This window comes from Rattus rattus, chromosome 5 (genome assembly GCF_011064425.1).
Source record: "Rattus rattus isolate New Zealand chromosome 5, Rrattus_CSIRO_v1, whole genome shotgun sequence".
Classification (NCBI taxonomy): Eukaryota; Metazoa; Chordata; class Mammalia; order Rodentia; family Muridae; genus Rattus; species Rattus rattus.
In genome coordinates, this window is record NC_046158.1 from 54,220,879 (window position 1) to 54,238,057 (window position 17,179).

The window sequence follows — 17,179 nt, forward strand, 5'->3', positions numbered from 1 at the left end:
CACAAGCCTTTAGAATGGTTTCTAGCTCACCGATCACAGTTAGCTTGGCACTAGCGATGTGAGGACCGCAGACCAGCCTGTAATTGCCCTGATCTTTAAGCTGACAGTTTCTGACTCTGAGCGTGTGCCGGTCTCCACTAATGGTGACTTCGTATTTCTTACTGGGCTCCAGCTTCTCAGTCCCTTTGTACCAGGAGAGCTTGATTTCTGGATAATTAATCTTAATGTCAATTTCAAAGATGGCATCATTATCTTTCAGAACTGTCTGATTTTCAATATCCTTGATCAAGGTGACGGGCTAGGAGAAGAAAGAATGAACACGTGTTAGTCATTCTTTCCCTATAATTCCCAGTGATAATTTTGTATAATTTATTATTAACATAGTTCATGTTACCTCGGTCTGTGTCAGCCTCTGCTGAATAAATGATACAAGTTCCTCAAATTCCTTTTCATCCCTTTCTGACTTCTCTAGTTCCTCAATTTCCTGAGGGGGGGGGAAATAATACATTAGGAACAAAAATTTGAATCAGCAGGTACGTGACTATGTTTGGGTTCCATTCCTTAAACTTATAAAAATTCTATGTGTATTGGTGTTTTTTAAAGATTTGTCTTTATTTATGTATATTGGTATTTTTTGAGGGTTTATTTTTCTCTTATGTGCATGTGTGTTTTGTTTGCCTGCATGATGCACACCATGTAAGTACGGTACAGGCAGGGGCCAGAAGAGGGCAGTAGATCCCCTGGAACCAGAGTAGGAGACACTTGCGAGCTGCCGTGTGGGTGCTGGGAATTGAACCTCTCTGGAAGGGCAGCCCGTGCTCTTAACCACTGAAACGTCTCTCCAGCCCTCTGGCTTCCATTCTTGATGTTCGTTAGGTCAAAGTAAAGCTTATAGCTAGGTTATTATAGCAAATTGTCTCTTAGAAATTTAGTGTCGTGGGAATTCAAGTTATTTGGCTACTGTAAATGACCTTTGGCATCTCAAAAATGGATTTTCCCTTAGGACTCAGCTGCAGCAAAGGGCCATACCAGTCTGTGAGTCTCTTCTTCCTGACTCTGTTTCAGCAGCTCAAATGCTTGCAGGAGGCCACGGAAGTCGGTGATTCCATACATGCGAGCGTATTTCTCATACTCTTTAGGGTCCACATTTTTGAGAAGCTCCATGATGTCAATTTCCTCTTCTTCCCCAGACCCTTTCTTTAAGGCTGGAGTCCTAAAGAAAGAAGTTAAAGTCAGTCATTTGTCTTCTGCTTAGAAGTTTGAGCTGTCTGTCATGACCAAAGATGGTCTGTCTCAGTATCTTCCCTTCCTATACAACAGTTGAATGTTCTTTATTAAGAAACAAATTTTATTAATAAATAAATTTATAAACTTATACCATAAGTTATAAATAAATTAAGAAAATTCTTTATTAAAAATGAATTTTAGATGCAAATTTTACCACTTTGACCAAAACAATAAGTCAGTTTGGTGATAGAGTGGGTTAATATTGGGCTATTGTTTTCCAGGGTTGAAATCTGATCAGTGAGTGGAAGAGAGGAAAGAATACAGAGACATTAACCTTGTAACCAGGAGCTCGATTAATTAGAGTTATATGAAATAGCAATGGAAAACTTTATTTAAATATCACATCATGAAAAAGAACTGTGAAAAGGTGAGTGATTCAATAAGTCAATATTTATGGTGAAACAAGTTATTTTGAAATTATTGATTATGGAAATGCTTAAAATAATCGATCGATGAAACTGTAGCATTAAAAAAAAACTTTGTAAAAGCAAGTCTCTCAGACTTGGACACATAGTATTTTAGTCATTTAAAAGCTTCTAGAGGAATCTCATTCTGTCTCTTACCATTATTCTGAGACAAATCCCATCACTGAATTCCACTTCAACATGATTGACTAGCTCGTCCCCCACAGACAAGCCATGCTAGCTGGTCCACGGCTCCTGACAAACCCTTGGTGAATAAGAAGCCCTCTTCACAGTTCTGACAAGACTTACTTTTTCAGCATCGCACGGAGATCACCTTCAATCTTCTCTTGCTTCTTTCTCTCGTCCACCTGCAGGTTGACATTGCTCTCAATTTCGCCGTGCTTGTTAAAGGCAACGCAGCGGTATAAGCCAGAATCGGTTTTTGTGGTGTCACGAATCTCCAGCTTTGATTCGTCACCCTTTTGATGGATAAGAATGCGACCCCCCTGGTTCAGTTGTCTCCACTTCCCTTTCGTCCATTTGACATTCGGGATCGGGTCACCTCCAACTTTTGCAATAAAGGTAGCAGTGGTTTCTAAGAAACGGTGAAAATAAATACATTAAAAATAAATCAATCTTAGTGAATGGGGGCTCGTGCAACTGAACCCATAGCACACGACAGGCGGTTGCACACTTACTCTCCACCACTCTGATACTCTGAGGCTCTGACACGAAGAAGAGTTTTCCATCCACAGCGGCTTTCTTGGCTGCTGGGGCCGCAGCTGGTTTTTCTGAAACACACATTTCCAGGGTCTATTAGTAAAAAAACTTGAAAATTGTAATAATTATTCTGGTGTGTAAAACAAGCTTTAAGAGAGCCTTGGGGTGTGCTTCCAAACTCACTAGCTGTGAGTTCTTAGTGACAAAGCCGTTTCAGACGCAGTCATTCCACTGACGGCTCTAGGAGGTTGAACTCCAGTGGATTACTAGCGTCCAATGTGGAATTGGGCCTGACCTTATTGTATAGATTTCTTCTAGGCTACGACAGCAAGCTATTTCACATTACATCATCATAGCATCATTTTGCGTACCTACTCTGAACATATCCTTGTGGATATGCTGTGAAAGTTTCAAGAAATAAGCTGTTGAACTCTGGGCAACTTTAAAGACTTTGTCTGGCGAATCTTTCCATTAAATCATTGAATACTTTCACCATGAGGGCTACAGGTTACAAATGGCAAATGACCCATGTCTAACACATGTAACTCCATTCTTATTTAAGTCATAATTAAGCTAAGCACCGTGGGCAGTTTCTGTCAGAACGTTCATCACACTTTCTTGGGCTCTGTACCTTTAATGGTCACTTTGCATTTTGAAGTGTCACTCCCAGCCACGTTGGAAGCCTTACACACGTAATCTCCCGAATCTGCCTTAGCTGTGTCCTTGAGTTCCAGCACAGCTGTCCCGCTAGCGAAGCTGAAGCTGCATCTGTCCGAGGGCTTTATCTCCCTGCCGGCTCTCAACCACTGGATGCGAATGGGCTCGGATCCCTGCACATGGCAGCTGAGCTGCAGGAAATCGCCTTCGCTGGCTGTTACTGGGGTAAGGTGTTGGTCAAACACAGGAGGCTTCTTAGGCTCTGGAATGGAGGAGGAATTTTCATGAGGAGGACAGAGAGCACAGAGTCAAGGATATAGTACGTTTCCCCCAACAGGTGACAGTGGACACTGTGCTGGATGGAATTATGTCACAATCTATTCCTCTTTGGGCAGTTGTGAAAATTTGTTGGGTAAAAAAAAAAAAGAAAGAATGGGTGTTCCTTGAGCCTGCCCCACATGTGGCCCATACATATACAGCCACCCAATTAGATAAGATGGATGAAGCAAAGAAATGCAGGCTGACAGGAACCGGATGTAGATCTCTCCTGAGAGACACAGCCAGAATTCAGCAAATACATAGGCGAATGCCAGCAGCAAACCACTCTACTGAAAACGGGACCCCCATTGAAGGAATCAGAGAAAGAACTGGAAGAGCTTGAAGGGGCTCGAGACCCCATATGAACAACAATTCTCACCAACCAGAGCTTCCAGGGACTAAGCCACTACCTAAAGACTATACATGGACTGACCCTGGACTCCAACCTCATAGGTAGCAATGAATATCCTAGTAAGAGCACCAGTGTCAAGGGAAGCCCTTGGTCCTGCCAAGACTGAACCCTCAGTGAACATGATTGTTGGGGGGAGGGCGGTAATGGGGGGAGGATGGGGAGGGGAACACCCATATAGAAGGGGCTAGGGGGAAGTTGGCCCGGAAACCGGGAAAGGGAATAACAATCAAAATGTAAATAAGAAAAGTTAATAAAGATTAAAAAAAAAAAAAAGAAAAAAGAACATAATGAAAAAGGTCAAAAAAAAAAAAAGAAAGAAAGACAGATTTAAAAAGAAGCCAAGAACAGCTGCTGAGCTGCCCGCAAACCCATCCAGCATCTGTGTCCTGATTAAGCCCCACAGATACCACACTGGCATTGCTACTGATGTCAGTGCAATGTAGCAAGATTTGGATCATTTTAAAACCACAGGCATCAGCATTTTTTTTTTTACCAAACTCTAAAACCTAAAGGCTTATGAGGAAATTCTGCTCACATAGAGCAGTAATGATTGCGAACTCCTGTGGAAGAAAGCCACCATCGGAATTATGGAGATGCCTAGATCTTAATGGATTATTTTTTCTGATGCCCAGTTTTAGATTTTTAAATGCAGCTACAGTTACTCTAAAAAAAAAAAAACCCTCCAGATCTAGACCAAAGAAAGCAAGAGTCAAAACTCAGTGTTCAAGTGCAAACAAACACAAGACTGGGTCACTTGGCAAAAATGCATACATGTGACGTCATGTTCTGTCAACGTGATTGAGATTGTAGCTAAAGTAAGGCAACATTCCCTATCACGACTTCTGGTATCACGTGCTTCAATAAATCTCTATGTGAACACAGACTCAGAGTTCCACAGAAAGTCTCTATCCGACAGCAAAGGCATCACGAGAATAAGCCGCCACTAAACACAGACCTTTGATCTTCACGTGTGCACTGAGACTGGATGCATTTTGGTTTTATCGTCTAGGTGATAATCTTTGAATTTGTAGCCAAGACAACCAGTAATACTAAGCCGTTCACAATAGTAACCTACTAATGATATTAGCTCATCCAGTATACCCTGAGGTGGCCATTGCATGCTTTCCAGAAAGCTGGCTGGTGCAGTAATTGTGGCAGTCTGTCTGTCTGCAGGATTACAGTTAGAAAGCCATAGAAGACTTGAGATGATGGAGACTGCTTCCTCTCTTAAAATAAGAGCTCTGTGTTTAAGTATATCTTTTTATAATACATAATATTCTTCTACCAAAATCTTGGTTTTTGGATTAAATTTTACCATTTTGTCTAGTATTACTATTCAATTTTAGGCCAAAAGATAAGAGTAATATATATATATATATATGTGTGTGTGTATATATATATGTATATATATGTATATATATATTATAATACAATATATTGTATATTACAATAATATACTATATATTATATATATATCAACAATTATTCTTTACAAACAAAAGGAAATGTTTCTCATTGTAGCTGGGAATAAGCAAAGTATAATATGCTGTGATAGTTTTTAAAAAGAAATGTTCAAAACAAACGAATTTTATCAAAATACCCGTCACTTGCGCACACATGTCAAAAAGGCTTTGAATTCTAGTTACGTGAGAGAATTTGGGGACACGGCTTAGAAACCTGACATCTGAGTCCATTTGTTAAGTGAAGTCTACCTGGGGGGATGGGGGTCACTGAACAAAATTATGAATAATATGTGTTTTAGCAAACGTGGCAATCTATTAAATAATACATTTCTGTCTGGGGCTCCACACTAAGCCCAGATGGAAGCGTGTGGAGGGACACACACCAGGGCAGAGCCTGAAGGCACTAACCTTTGATGACTATGGATGACGTACACAGGGCGGAGCCTGCGTCATTTGTTGCCTTGCAGGTGTACAAGCCCGCGTCAGCCATGCTGGCCCTCTTGACTTGCAGCAGCAGAGCGTTGTTCTTGAACGTGATCTCGCAGTTGGAGGTCGGGTGGATCTCCACGTTATTTTTGTACCAAGCAACGGTGATGGGCTGGGACCCTGCCACTCGCCCTTCCAGTTTGAATGAGTTCCCTTCCGTCTCTTCTACCGTCTCCGAGAGCTTTTTAGTGAAACTCGGTGGGGTGAGGCGCTCTGTAAGAAATTAAGAAGACGACTGAGAGGGAGACAGAGGTGGGTTACCACCGTGGGAGAGAAGGGAGTCCTGTTTCGGTTAACTGTCAGGGATAACTTGTCAAACCCAGCCTAGCAAGTCATGTTCCCGAGTGACTCCTCTTCCCACAGCTAACTCTCGGCTGTCTTCTGCCACATGAGCATTTACAGAACCAGGGATTTGTAAGAAGAGAGACTCAGTCTTATGGTTGAGGAGGACATATCAGCTTCTAGGAAATACAGACTAGATGGCATCAGTTTTTCCTCATTCAAACTTATCTCCTGGTAAACGTTTTCATGTTATTTATTTTCAGACGTTTCCTAGGAATCTACCCATCGTAAGAGACCTGGTGTTGTTTAAGGCTCTTAGGTTCTACTCTCAAATGGCTGCCCTCCATTGGACCGCATGCAAAAGAAACTCTACCTTTTATGTTAAGCTGGGCTGTGCAGGAGTCTTTTCCTACTTCATTGATGGCGTAGCAGGTGTACTGTCCAGAGTCACCTTTGTCCACTTTGACGATGGTCAGGTGCGCACTGTTTTCCAGATAGCTGATTTGGTAGTTACCACCACTTCGTATCTCTCTGTTGTCCTTGGCCCAGGTGACCTTGATGGGCTGTGTTCCCGTGACATGGCATTCCAAGTCAGCACTTTCTCCCACCACAGCATCCACAGGGGCCAGAGGGATATCAAAGAAGGGTGGATTCTTCCCCTCTGTAGAGAGATCACAAGGACAAGGTTTCAGGTTTCAGACTTGGGCTATGCCCATTGAAGAAACAGCAATGATTTCTTTTAAACTCTGTAAGTGATTTCAGAAATTTCAATTATAGCAACGGATGTCTTCTATCCACGAACCTGTGAGGATGAGCTTGGCACTTGAAGAGGCAGAGCCGATGGGGTTCGTAACAGTGCAAGAGTACTGGCCTGCCAGGCTCCTGTCAGTCTTAAAGATGTTCAGAGTGGCGATGTTGTCTAAAAATGATGTTTGTACGTTTGGGCTGTCTTTCAACGGCTTGCCGTCTTTGTACCAAGACACGGAGATGGGCTCAGACCCGCTTACGGCACATTCAAAAACCACTGGCAATCCCACCGTCTCTTGCACATCTCTTAGTTGTCGAGAAAAGGATGGCGGAAGCTTTTGCTCTGTGGGAACAGGATCAAAGCAATGAACGCAGCTGGATACGTTAAACTGAGTCATAGCCACCCTGCCGATGTACAGGAAATGCCTTTAAAAATACGAGGGGAGACTAGGGGTGGGGGGACCAAATTAACTTGGAGATGGAAAATAGCACGTGAGTTTTCAGAGAAAATGTTTGTAAAGTAGGAGGTACAAAGAGAAACAAAACAAAACACCTGTAAGCCAATAAAATGTTGATCAGCTAAAGGCCTGTCTCTGGCACCCAGCAGAACCTTCTGCTTCTTAGATCACCTTCTAGCATTTCGAATAAGAAAGGTATGGGGTGGACTTAAAAATGTAGGTCACTTGTGTTTCTTTAAGGTTTATAGAGGTAAATGGTAGCATGAACTTTCCAAGTGACCATTTGGTCATCTCCCTGTATACAAAAGGCATAGAAAGAGAGGGGCCAGAGGTGGGAGTACAAACCTATAATCTCAGAGGCAAGGTTAGGAAGCTGTCTCATGAATTTGAGATCAACCTATTCTACCTAGTGAGTTTCACCCAATAAAAGTTATATAGCAAGAGCCCCAGAAAAACAAGCTAAAACAATCAACCCCTCAAAGGAAAAGGGTGAGTTGCTAACTCTAACTGGAATTACTTAAGCCAAGAAAAAAAATCGCATTTTGATTTTCCCCTAAAGAAGGCCCTCATCGGATATTTTAAATGTTTCAAAAGGAGCATTGATCCATTTGCTTTCAAAATGCCGTGCTCACCTTGAACAGTCAGGAAAGTTGATGAAGAAACTTCTCCCACACTGTTTTCAGCCCTGCAGATATATTCTCCACTGTCGTTGCTGTCAACCTGGGTGAAAACCAGTGTAGCCACGTTGTTCTTAAAATGCATCTTGCAGGTGGCGGTAGGCCTTAGCTTTGTGTCTCCTTTATACCAGGAGACCCCAATTTCAGGAGTCCCAGCAAGCTGGCATTGCAAAGAGGCAGAGTCACCAACTGTCACTTTGACGGGCTCCAACTGCTTGACGAAATATGGCGGTTCTGCAGCAAAAGAGATAAGCAGCCATGAAGGACCAGTCGGGACCACTGCCTGGGTACGAGGCTGTGAATGTGTGATCGAAACAAACCTAGTATCAGGATCTGGGCGGAGCAGGAATCTTTGCCGGAAGCGTTTTCAATGTAGCAGTTGTACTGCCCGGAATCCTCAACAGTGCTGCTCAGAATTTCTAGAATGGCTGACTTTTCGGTTGTGGTGATATTACACCGTTGGGAAGCAGTGACATTTACGCCATTTTTCTTCCATGTGACAGAGATCGGAGGAGTTCCAGAGAAGGTCCCTTCTAGGATGAGGGGCTTGCCTTTCTCTATGCTGTAATCATTGAGTCTCTTCACAAATATGGCTGGGGCTGGTGTGGACAAATTGATAAAACAAAATCAAATACACACATACACACATATACCCTCCCACACACACACACACACAGACACCCAGGCACAGCACATCTGATGGCTCCGTGAGACTCAGCTGTATAAACAGAATAGCGAACCAACCTTTCACAAAGAGCTGCGTTGTACAGGAAGCCCTGCCGGCCTCGTTGCTAACTATGCAGGTGTATTCTCCACTTTGGGATGTATCTACATCAAACAGCTCCAGTTCAGCCACCGAGTCCTGCAGAGACACGTTGCACCTGGCCCCAGGCACAAGCTCACTGCTGCCTTTGAACCAGCTGACAGTGAAAGGAGGTGTTCCTTTGACAATGCTCGTGAAAGTGACATTACTGCCAGTCAAGACATCCATCGGGTCAGGCTTCTGAACAAAAGATGGTGGCTCTAAAGAAAGAAAACACAAGTTGGAGACATTTTTAAGGTTTGCGGACTTTTCGATTGGTCCCTTGTGTGGTGTGGCTGTGTATGACTGCGTTTCGAACTGACCTCGCACAGTCAGGGGGGCACTGCATTCGTCAGAGCCCGCCACATTGGTAGCTATACATGTGTAGTCACCGGCGTCAGCATCCTCCAGCATGTTCACGGTTAGGGCACAGGTGTTGTCTGTCAGTGTGGTCTGGTACTTCCGGCCACTGCTGATCTCATTCCCGTCATGGAACCACAAGACGGAGATTGGGGGTGACCCGTACACTTTGCACTCCATCACAACGGAGGAGCCGGACAGACCATTCGTCTCTTTCAGTTTTCTTGTGAACGAGGGAGGGATGATTCGGTCTGAGAAGGACAAGAACGAACAAATCAAGGGGTGTCAGTTATAAAATGTCTCAGAGGGAATTGTCCCTTGGATGGGACACCCCTAGATCCGTCTGGCTCTTTTGAAAGATTCCCTAAGTTTCGCCCATGGGATTATGCAAGGTCAAGCCTGGAGAGTAAGTGTGGAGAAGTTGGTTTTGTAAAGGGTCTGCTCTTTCTTGGTGTAATGAGTCCTTCGTGGTGACTTTTCTAGAAAAGCCCTTTCGTCCCCCACCCACCACTCAAGCACAGGCTTTACTTCTCAATGCTTTTAGAGACTCTTCCCACAGAAAATGACGTGGTACGACTTTGGCGGTTTCCTTCTGTTTGCACAAGTCCTCTGCCTCTGACCCTGCTGCATCCAGTGATATAAGATGCACATAGCACTGTGAGGACGGAGCTTCTCTCCCATTTAGGGCATGGGGTCCTCGCCGTCATAAAGATGAGTACACAGGCTACCAACCTGAGACCTGAATGGAGACTGTGCAGCTGTCTTTGCCCACAGGGTTTTGCACTTCAAAGCTGTACACCCCACTGTCGCCAGGTGCCACGCTGATGATTTTGAGGCCGGACACTTTGTTGAAGAAGCTTATTTTATATTTGCTGTCACCCGTGAGCTCTTTTCCATCCTTAAACCACTTGGTGCTGAGCTCAGGTGTCCCAGATACCGTACACTCCAAGGTACAGGTGTCTCCTGTGGTCACCTTAATAGATTCTGGCTTTTCCACGATTGCGGCAGGCTCTGAAAGAGGTGGATGATCACACCATCATTAAGAGTGAAATTGAAGATGGAGACTAAAGGAAACACAGACCCGCGTGCACTTCCTGCACTCACGAGGACACCCGCTTTACTGACCGAGCACCGACAGTGTGGCGTAGCACTCCTGCACCCCTGCGTCATTCTTGATCTGGCAGGTGTATTTCCCAGCATTGGCTGGTTCTGCGCTTGAGAAATGGAGGGTCGCGACGTTTTCAGAATAAGAAATCCAGATGTTGTCACTTTCTCTGACGATTTCCCCTTTATCTTTGAACCACGCCACCGAAATCGGCTCAGCGCCCTCAATTGTTGTCTGTAGCTGGACTTCTTTGCCAATGATGGTAGAAACGTCGCTGAGTTTCTTCACAAAGTGTGGTGGTGCTGAGGAGGGGAGATAGGGAGACAGGGCTTCAATATGTACGGGACTGCATTATGAATGTGAGAAATCATCCCCATGGTAATGTATCATTACCAATAATATATATGTGTGTGTATGTGTATATATATATATATATAGTTAAGTATATATTGATCTTTCTATATATAGGAAAATGTAGTTAGAATATATATATACACATACATACACATATATATATATTATACAAGGAAGGTTTAGATAGAATAGATTGTAGATTGTTAAGGATAAAAGGAAACACCACACAGTAACCAAGGTACAGCATTAAAATTAGGAGGAGACCAGCAAGCAGAAGAGAATGAAATGGCTCCTACCTTTCAGAGTGACAGAACCCACACAGGTGTCACTCCCGACATCGTTTGTGGCTTTGCACTGGTATTCCCCGATGTCTGCCGTGTCCACGTTCAGGATGTGAATGCTTGTGAGCAAATTCTCAGACATAATCTTGTACTTCTTTCCACTTCTGAGTTCTCTCTTGTCTTTGTACCAAGAAACTTGGAAGGGAGGTGTTCCCTGAAGCTCGCACTCAAGGTGAACATCGGCTCCTTTAAGTGTCTCGACCGGAAAAGGCTTTTTGCGGAACACAGGTGGTTCTAGGATTGGGGGCGGGGTAGGGTGGAGAGAAAATTAGGATGAATTTCATATTCAGACAAGGGTAAGAACTAGCTTTCTACTCCATTGGGATCCCTTCCCCTTTTTATTGTATCCTTGAACAGTTTTGAAAGTTTGTCAGAGGGAGAGTAAGACTGAGAATGTAGTGAACTGTAGAGGAGCTGATGTGCAGGGTAGAATGATGTCTGACCTTTAACCTTCAGCGACGTGCTGCTGCTGGCGCTTCCTGCTGCATTGCGGGCCTCACAGGTATAGTCCCCGCTGTCTTCCACACTGAGATTGTGCATCTCCAGGATGGCCACTGAGTCCTCGAATGACATTCTGAATTTACTGCTTTCTTGAATTTCCACCTCATCTTTATACCACAAAACCTTGATTTCTGGAGACCCGCCTATCTTGCATTCGTATCTTGTAGACTCATCCTGCTTCACGATCCGTGATTGGTCTAGCTTCTTAATGAACCTGGGGGGTTCTAAGGAACCACAAGGACAAGCACAAGGGAAGGGACAGAAAAGACAGGTGCGTTACAAGATGGAGCGAAGGAAGAAATCAGTCAGAGTGGACTTCATCTACAGGAGACAAGTTCATTTGATACAGCTTAGGGAAGGCCAGCTAAGTGATATCTAAGTAGAAAATCCCTAAGTGAGACACGTTTACATTTGTGAACACCTATAATCTAACCATGGCTATAGGAAGAAAAGGAAGGTCATGTTCTCTACTGTGCAGCCCGCCTCCCAGGAACAGAATTATCTTTGTAGGCCTGAGCTCACAGGCAACATCACAGAAATCCTCTGGGGTTCACGGGAGGGAGAGACTGAGTGCCCTGTGTGTGAGTCTGAGGGGAGTTATAGCTTCAAAGGTATTCATTATGTACCATAGGCAGCCAGAGCAAAAGGGATATCTTAAGATTTTAAAGTACAGTTATCTCTCGTATGCCTTCAAAAGATATATTCCTTCAGCATCCATCATTTCCTTCTGAAGAGAGTGAGAACAATGTTCTTAAACATTCGGCCTCATAGGTAAAATGGTTAGTTGTCTCATGGTGCAAAAGAGTCTTGAACATCAATCTAAATTTTAAGATATTTATGAACTACTGCTCCAAGAAGCTTAAAGATACTAAAATTGATTAGAGAGTAGTTTATGGAGGCAAATCTATCAACCTTGCTACTCAGCTGTGAAATATTCTTGCATAACATTGGGTGCTGAGGCACCTGAATCCTATGAGGCATGCATGCATAAGGAGATCTTAGCAATCTGAAGCCCTGCTCGGCTTTAGGTGCATACGCGTGGCGTCTCCGGCAATGCACTTAGCAACCCGCGAGTCCACCTACATCAAGCTCCATGTTCACTGCTCTTCAAACAAAGCCATGGTAACTTGGATCTAAGACTCCCTATCAACTTTTCAGAAGCCTCCCTTTCTGTGGTCAAATGCACCCGGATACTTATTCTGGAACTAGAGACAGTGGGTCAACTCAGCCTTCATGGATTTGGGGTGCATGTACACTAAGACAAACCGTGTCCTCAAAATGGATTTTTAGGAGAAGTCCCTTATTTGTGCCTGTATATGGTTGGGCATGCATCTTATTAAAATTAAATGCATCTCGGATATGGACATGCACGCCATGTTAGGTCTTACATTACTCATGCCTACCAACCACAACACAACTATCCAGACCCCAGACCTAGCAACCACAACACAACTACCCATACCCCAGACCTAGCAACCAGATTTTCTTCTTCTTCCTGGCTCCATAGACAAAAGCCCTAAGCAGTGACCAGGGGACTTTTGAGTAAACAACACTCATTGTCACTGTCATCTTTCAGAGTATCAAGCACAAACTTCTGCATGACCCTTAAACAAAACTCATCCTCGCTACTATGCTATTTGAACAAGAACTTGGAAACTCCTGGTCCAAATCGCTATCCTGGCCCACCGGCTTCTGCTGTTAGTGAAGCATGGCTGGTAGTGGGAAAGAAGTTAACCTCACAGTTGACCTGACTCTTCTTGAAGAACTTGGGTGTGCTATGTTTTAGAGGGTAACAGATTCATTATCTTACTAAGTACCGCAGAAAATATTTTTCCCTTTGATAACTTTTCAGACTAGGCTCTTCATATAACCATAGGAATGTTTTTGGTTCATTTTCTCATTAATCTTTGAAAATTTATTTTCCAGTTAACATTTTTGTAATTTTCTACTTTAAAAACAAATCAAGATGTTTTCCCATTTAGAAGATCCTGGACTCATTTGTGACCCCTCTGTTCCTCCTCCCCTTCCTTTTTCCTCCTTCTTCCCTTCCTTTTCTTTAACTCATTCCATATCATGATATTAGGGCTCCAACCTGGCATGTCCTTGTATACACACACAAACACACACACACACACACACACACACACACACACACACACACACACACACACTCTACAGTCATATTTCCCATTCACATTTCAAGACATAGATAGAGTGAAAGAGATCTTGGCACTTCACTCTAAGGAGTACCTTGTACACCAAGTTGAGCAGAACAAGAGTCCTTTCCAGCAACGTTGCTCGCGTAGCAGGTATATTGTCCAGCGTCTCCTTTGGCTACTTTGAGCACAGTCAGAGTGGCAGTATTTTCAACCAGAGTCATCTTGTAGTTGCCTCCAGGGCGAATCTCACGGTTATCTTTAGCCCAGGTGATTTTGATTGGTGCTGTTCCAGTGACATGGCATTTAAAAGAGCCACTTTCACCAAGAGCAAGGTCTACTGACACAGGCTTTAAGTCAAAGAAGGGAGGCACTTCATGTTCTGGAAAGAAGGAAGACCAACATGGTGATGTCAGTTTCCATGATCCAAGATTAAGAGTAGAAACCAAATAGCACCAGTCCTTTGGTGGCCCAAGGAAGTGAAGCTGTATTGTAAGGAAGAGGGTGATATGATGAGTCACTCAACTCACCTGACAGGATGAGCTTCGCACTGGACGAAGCAGTCCCAAGAGGATTAGAGGCTGAACAATTATACTGACCCACATGGCTCTGGTCAGTTTGCAAAATCTGTAGAGTGGCAACATGATGAACAAAAGACATCTGCAAATTAGAATCATCTTTTAAAAGTTGGCCATCCTTGTACCAAGACACCTGAAGAGGTTCCGAGCCATTGATTCGACATTCAAAAGCGACTGGGAAGCCGAGAGTCTCGTGAACATCTTTCAGCTTTCTCGCAAAGGAAGGCGGAAGTTTACGCTCTGGAAAGAAGATACAGACAATCCTTATTTGTCACAGTGTGTGTCTATCCATGAAGAGCTCTTAACAGAATGGGTCCGTCAACACACAGCAAGACTTATCAAGCAAAACCATCATCACCTTTGATGACCAGCACGGCGGAAGAAGCAACAGCCCCCACACTGTTTTCTGCCTTGCAGGTGTACTCTCCCACATCACTGTGGTCCACCTTGTTGATGACTAAGGAGGCCACGTTGTTTTTGAACTGCATCTTATACGCAGGAGCGGACCGTAGCTTTGTGTGCTCCTTATACCAAGAAATTCTGATTTCAGGCGTTCCATCCACTTTACACTGTAGCGTTGTGGGCTCGCCAATAGCTGCTTCCACATGCTCCAGGGGCTCGATAAAGTAAGGTGGTTCTGGGGTACAAAGGATAGCAAGCAATTTGTTAACACCGGCTAAAAGTGATTCACAGGGAGAGACGACAACAGGAAGAATGAACTGTCAGCGCACCTAGGACGGACACAAGAGCTTCACAGATATCCTGTCCGGCTTCATTTTCTATCAGGCAAGCGTACTGCGCATAGTCCTCTATTGTGCTCTCAAGAATTTCTAGGATGCTAGATCTTTCTGTCGTGGTGATGCCACAGTTGGGAGACTGTGACAGAGGATATTCATTCTTCAACCAGCTCACGGCGATAGGTGGTGTGCCAGAGTACGTGGCTTCCAGAACGATGGGGCTGCCCGTCTCCACACTGGTGTCAGCCAACCTCTTCACGAAAGTGGCTGGTTCTGTAAGGAGCAAATATGAGGGTTGAGTTGTACCTTCCGATGGAGCACGGGAAGACTTTTAAGAAGTAGTGGGTACTAGAGAAAAGACCGAACCTTTCACAAAGAGATGCATGGTACAGGACGCACTGCCAGCATCGTTGGTCACGAGGCAAGAGTAATCTCCACTCTGCAACGGCTCCACCTCCAGGAGTTCCAGCTCAGTGACAAAGTCTTCTAAAGAAATGGTGCAAGCCTCCCCTGACACCAACTCCCTGCTGCCCTTAAACCACTTGACCTTGAAGGGAGGGGTACCTCTAAAGACACTGGTGAAGGTCAGGCTCATTCCAGGCAAAACTTCCACAGAGTCAGGAGTTTGCTCAAAAGATGGTGGTTCTAAAAAGCCCAGATGGGAGGGAGAGGGAAAGAAAAGAGGTCACTTAAAAACGAAGACAAACGAAGACAAGGCACTCGAGGCTGGCCAGCGGGGGGAGAAGCAGAAGAGCATCCTTGTACACTGACCTTGGACAGTCAGAAGAGCAGAGCTCTCATCCTGACCGGCTACATTGGCAGCCACGCACGTGTATGCGCCCGTGTCGGAGGGCTCCAGGGAGCTCAGAGTCAGAGTGCAGACGTTATCCGCAAAGCTGGACTGACATCTGGGACTGCTGATGACCTCGTTGCCATCCAGAAACCAGCCCACTGATATTGGGGCCGAGCCTGACACCCGACACTCCAAAACCACAGAGGCCCCCAGCGTGGCAGTCGTGTCCTTAAGCTTCCGGATGAAGGACGGTGGAACAACTCGGTCTAGAGAGGAACAGTTTCCATTTAGAAAGGAGCTTTCTTCCTCTCCCACCTCGACTGGAGAAGCCGTCTCTATCAAGGCCTCTTCTTCCTACTCACCTGAGACATGGACAGACACAGTGCAGCTGCTTTTGCCAACACTGTTTTCCACCTCAAAGCTATATAAGCCCTTGTCATTCATTTCTGCGGAGGGGATCTTAAGGGAAGCCAGGTTTCTGACAAATGTAATGTGATGTCTGCTGCCTGAGGATAGTTCTCTACCATCTTTCAACCACTTGGCTGAAAGTTCTGGAGTCCCAGCTACTACACACTCCAGTGTGAAGGGATTTCCAGTCGTCACAGTCATGGGTTCTGGTTTCTCTACAATCCTGGCTGGTTCTAGAAGAAGAAGAAGAAGCATATTGCATTCAGGACAAATTCACCTTAGTCAGTAGCTAGTTGGCTAAGAGTCGTCTTCAGGCAATGATTACAGGGCAACTCCCTTCTTTGTTTCCTGAGGCTCTGCTTCGCTACTAACCTAGGACAGTCAGGACTGCTGAACACTCTCTCATTCCGGCATCATTTTTGATTTGGCAAACATATTTTCCAGAATTCGATGCTTCTGGACTTCCCAGTTGGAGAGTTGCAATGTTATCCACGAAGGAAATCCTAACGTTTTCACTCTCCCTGATGACTTCACCTTTATCTTTCAGCCAGACAACGGAAATCGGCTGGAAACCTTCCACCACAGCTTGTAATTCCATAGGATCCCCAATAAGCGTGGACACGTCACTGAGCTTTTTCACAAACCGGGGTGGTTCTGATGAAAGAAACTTGTGGTTAAATGAAAGACTAGAAACATACCGGTGTAAGTTATCGGTTGAACAGAGACAGACCGAAAGAAGAGGCGGGTGCTTGTGTGCGTCTATGTGTACAAACCTTTGAACTTGACGGTGCAAGCACACGTGTCACTTCCCACCTCGTTAGTGGCTTTGCAGTGATACTCCCCTATGTCAGGGGCTTCCAGATTAAAGATATGAAGACTCGTGTCAAAATTTTTGGAGGTGACTTTAAATTTCTTGCTGCTCCGCACTTGTTTCCGATCTTTAACCCACACCACCTCAAAGGGGGGTGTTCCCGAAATCTCACACTGAAGGATCACATCAGACCCTTTCAGGGCTCCAACTGGAGGAGGCTTCTGGGTAAAGACAGGAGGAGCTACCGGAAGAAAAGAGGATGAGCAATGAGAGGAACGGCTTAACCAAAGAGAACAAATGCTGTTAGTGTCCACATAATCTA

General features: G+C 44.6%; 1 protein-coding gene across 5 annotated transcripts in view; it reads right to left on the reverse strand.

The window, feature by feature from the left end:
- Window positions 1–17,179, reverse strand: part of Ttn (titin) — a 268,818-nt gene that overhangs the window by 165,467 nt on the left and 86,172 nt on the right. For 3 of the 5 annotated variants that reach the window (XM_032903538.1, XM_032903539.1, XM_032903537.1), the window contains 26 exons: window positions 16,820–17,098; window positions 16,419–16,700; window positions 16,001–16,279; window positions 15,617–15,904; window positions 15,212–15,490; window positions 14,840–15,118; window positions 14,467–14,745; window positions 14,061–14,348; window positions 13,625–13,912; window positions 11,317–11,598; window positions 10,829–11,107; window positions 10,199–10,480; window positions 9,806–10,084; window positions 9,037–9,324; window positions 8,656–8,934; window positions 8,232–8,510; window positions 7,867–8,145; window positions 6,832–7,119; window positions 6,403–6,690; window positions 5,670–5,960; window positions 3,043–3,330; window positions 2,390–2,482; window positions 2,001–2,286; window positions 1,030–1,213; window positions 395–484; window positions 31–298 (listed from right to left, as the gene is read on the reverse strand). The exons of the other annotated variants lie outside the window; for them this stretch is intronic. In XM_032903538.1, the coding sequence (XP_032759429.1) occupies window positions 31–298; window positions 395–484; window positions 1,030–1,213; window positions 2,001–2,286; window positions 2,390–2,482; window positions 3,043–3,330; window positions 5,670–5,960; window positions 6,403–6,690; window positions 6,832–7,119; window positions 7,867–8,145; window positions 8,232–8,510; window positions 8,656–8,934; window positions 9,037–9,324; window positions 9,806–10,084; window positions 10,199–10,480; window positions 10,829–11,107; window positions 11,317–11,598; window positions 13,625–13,912; window positions 14,061–14,348; window positions 14,467–14,745; window positions 14,840–15,118; window positions 15,212–15,490; window positions 15,617–15,904; window positions 16,001–16,279; window positions 16,419–16,700; window positions 16,820–17,098 (6,864 nt within the window). The remainder of the gene's footprint in view (window positions 1–30; window positions 299–394; window positions 485–1,029; window positions 1,214–2,000; window positions 2,287–2,389; window positions 2,483–3,042; window positions 3,331–5,669; window positions 5,961–6,402; window positions 6,691–6,831; window positions 7,120–7,866; window positions 8,146–8,231; window positions 8,511–8,655; window positions 8,935–9,036; window positions 9,325–9,805; window positions 10,085–10,198; window positions 10,481–10,828; window positions 11,108–11,316; window positions 11,599–13,624; window positions 13,913–14,060; window positions 14,349–14,466; window positions 14,746–14,839; window positions 15,119–15,211; window positions 15,491–15,616; window positions 15,905–16,000; window positions 16,280–16,418; window positions 16,701–16,819; window positions 17,099–17,179) is intronic. 5 annotated transcript variants of the gene reach the window in all.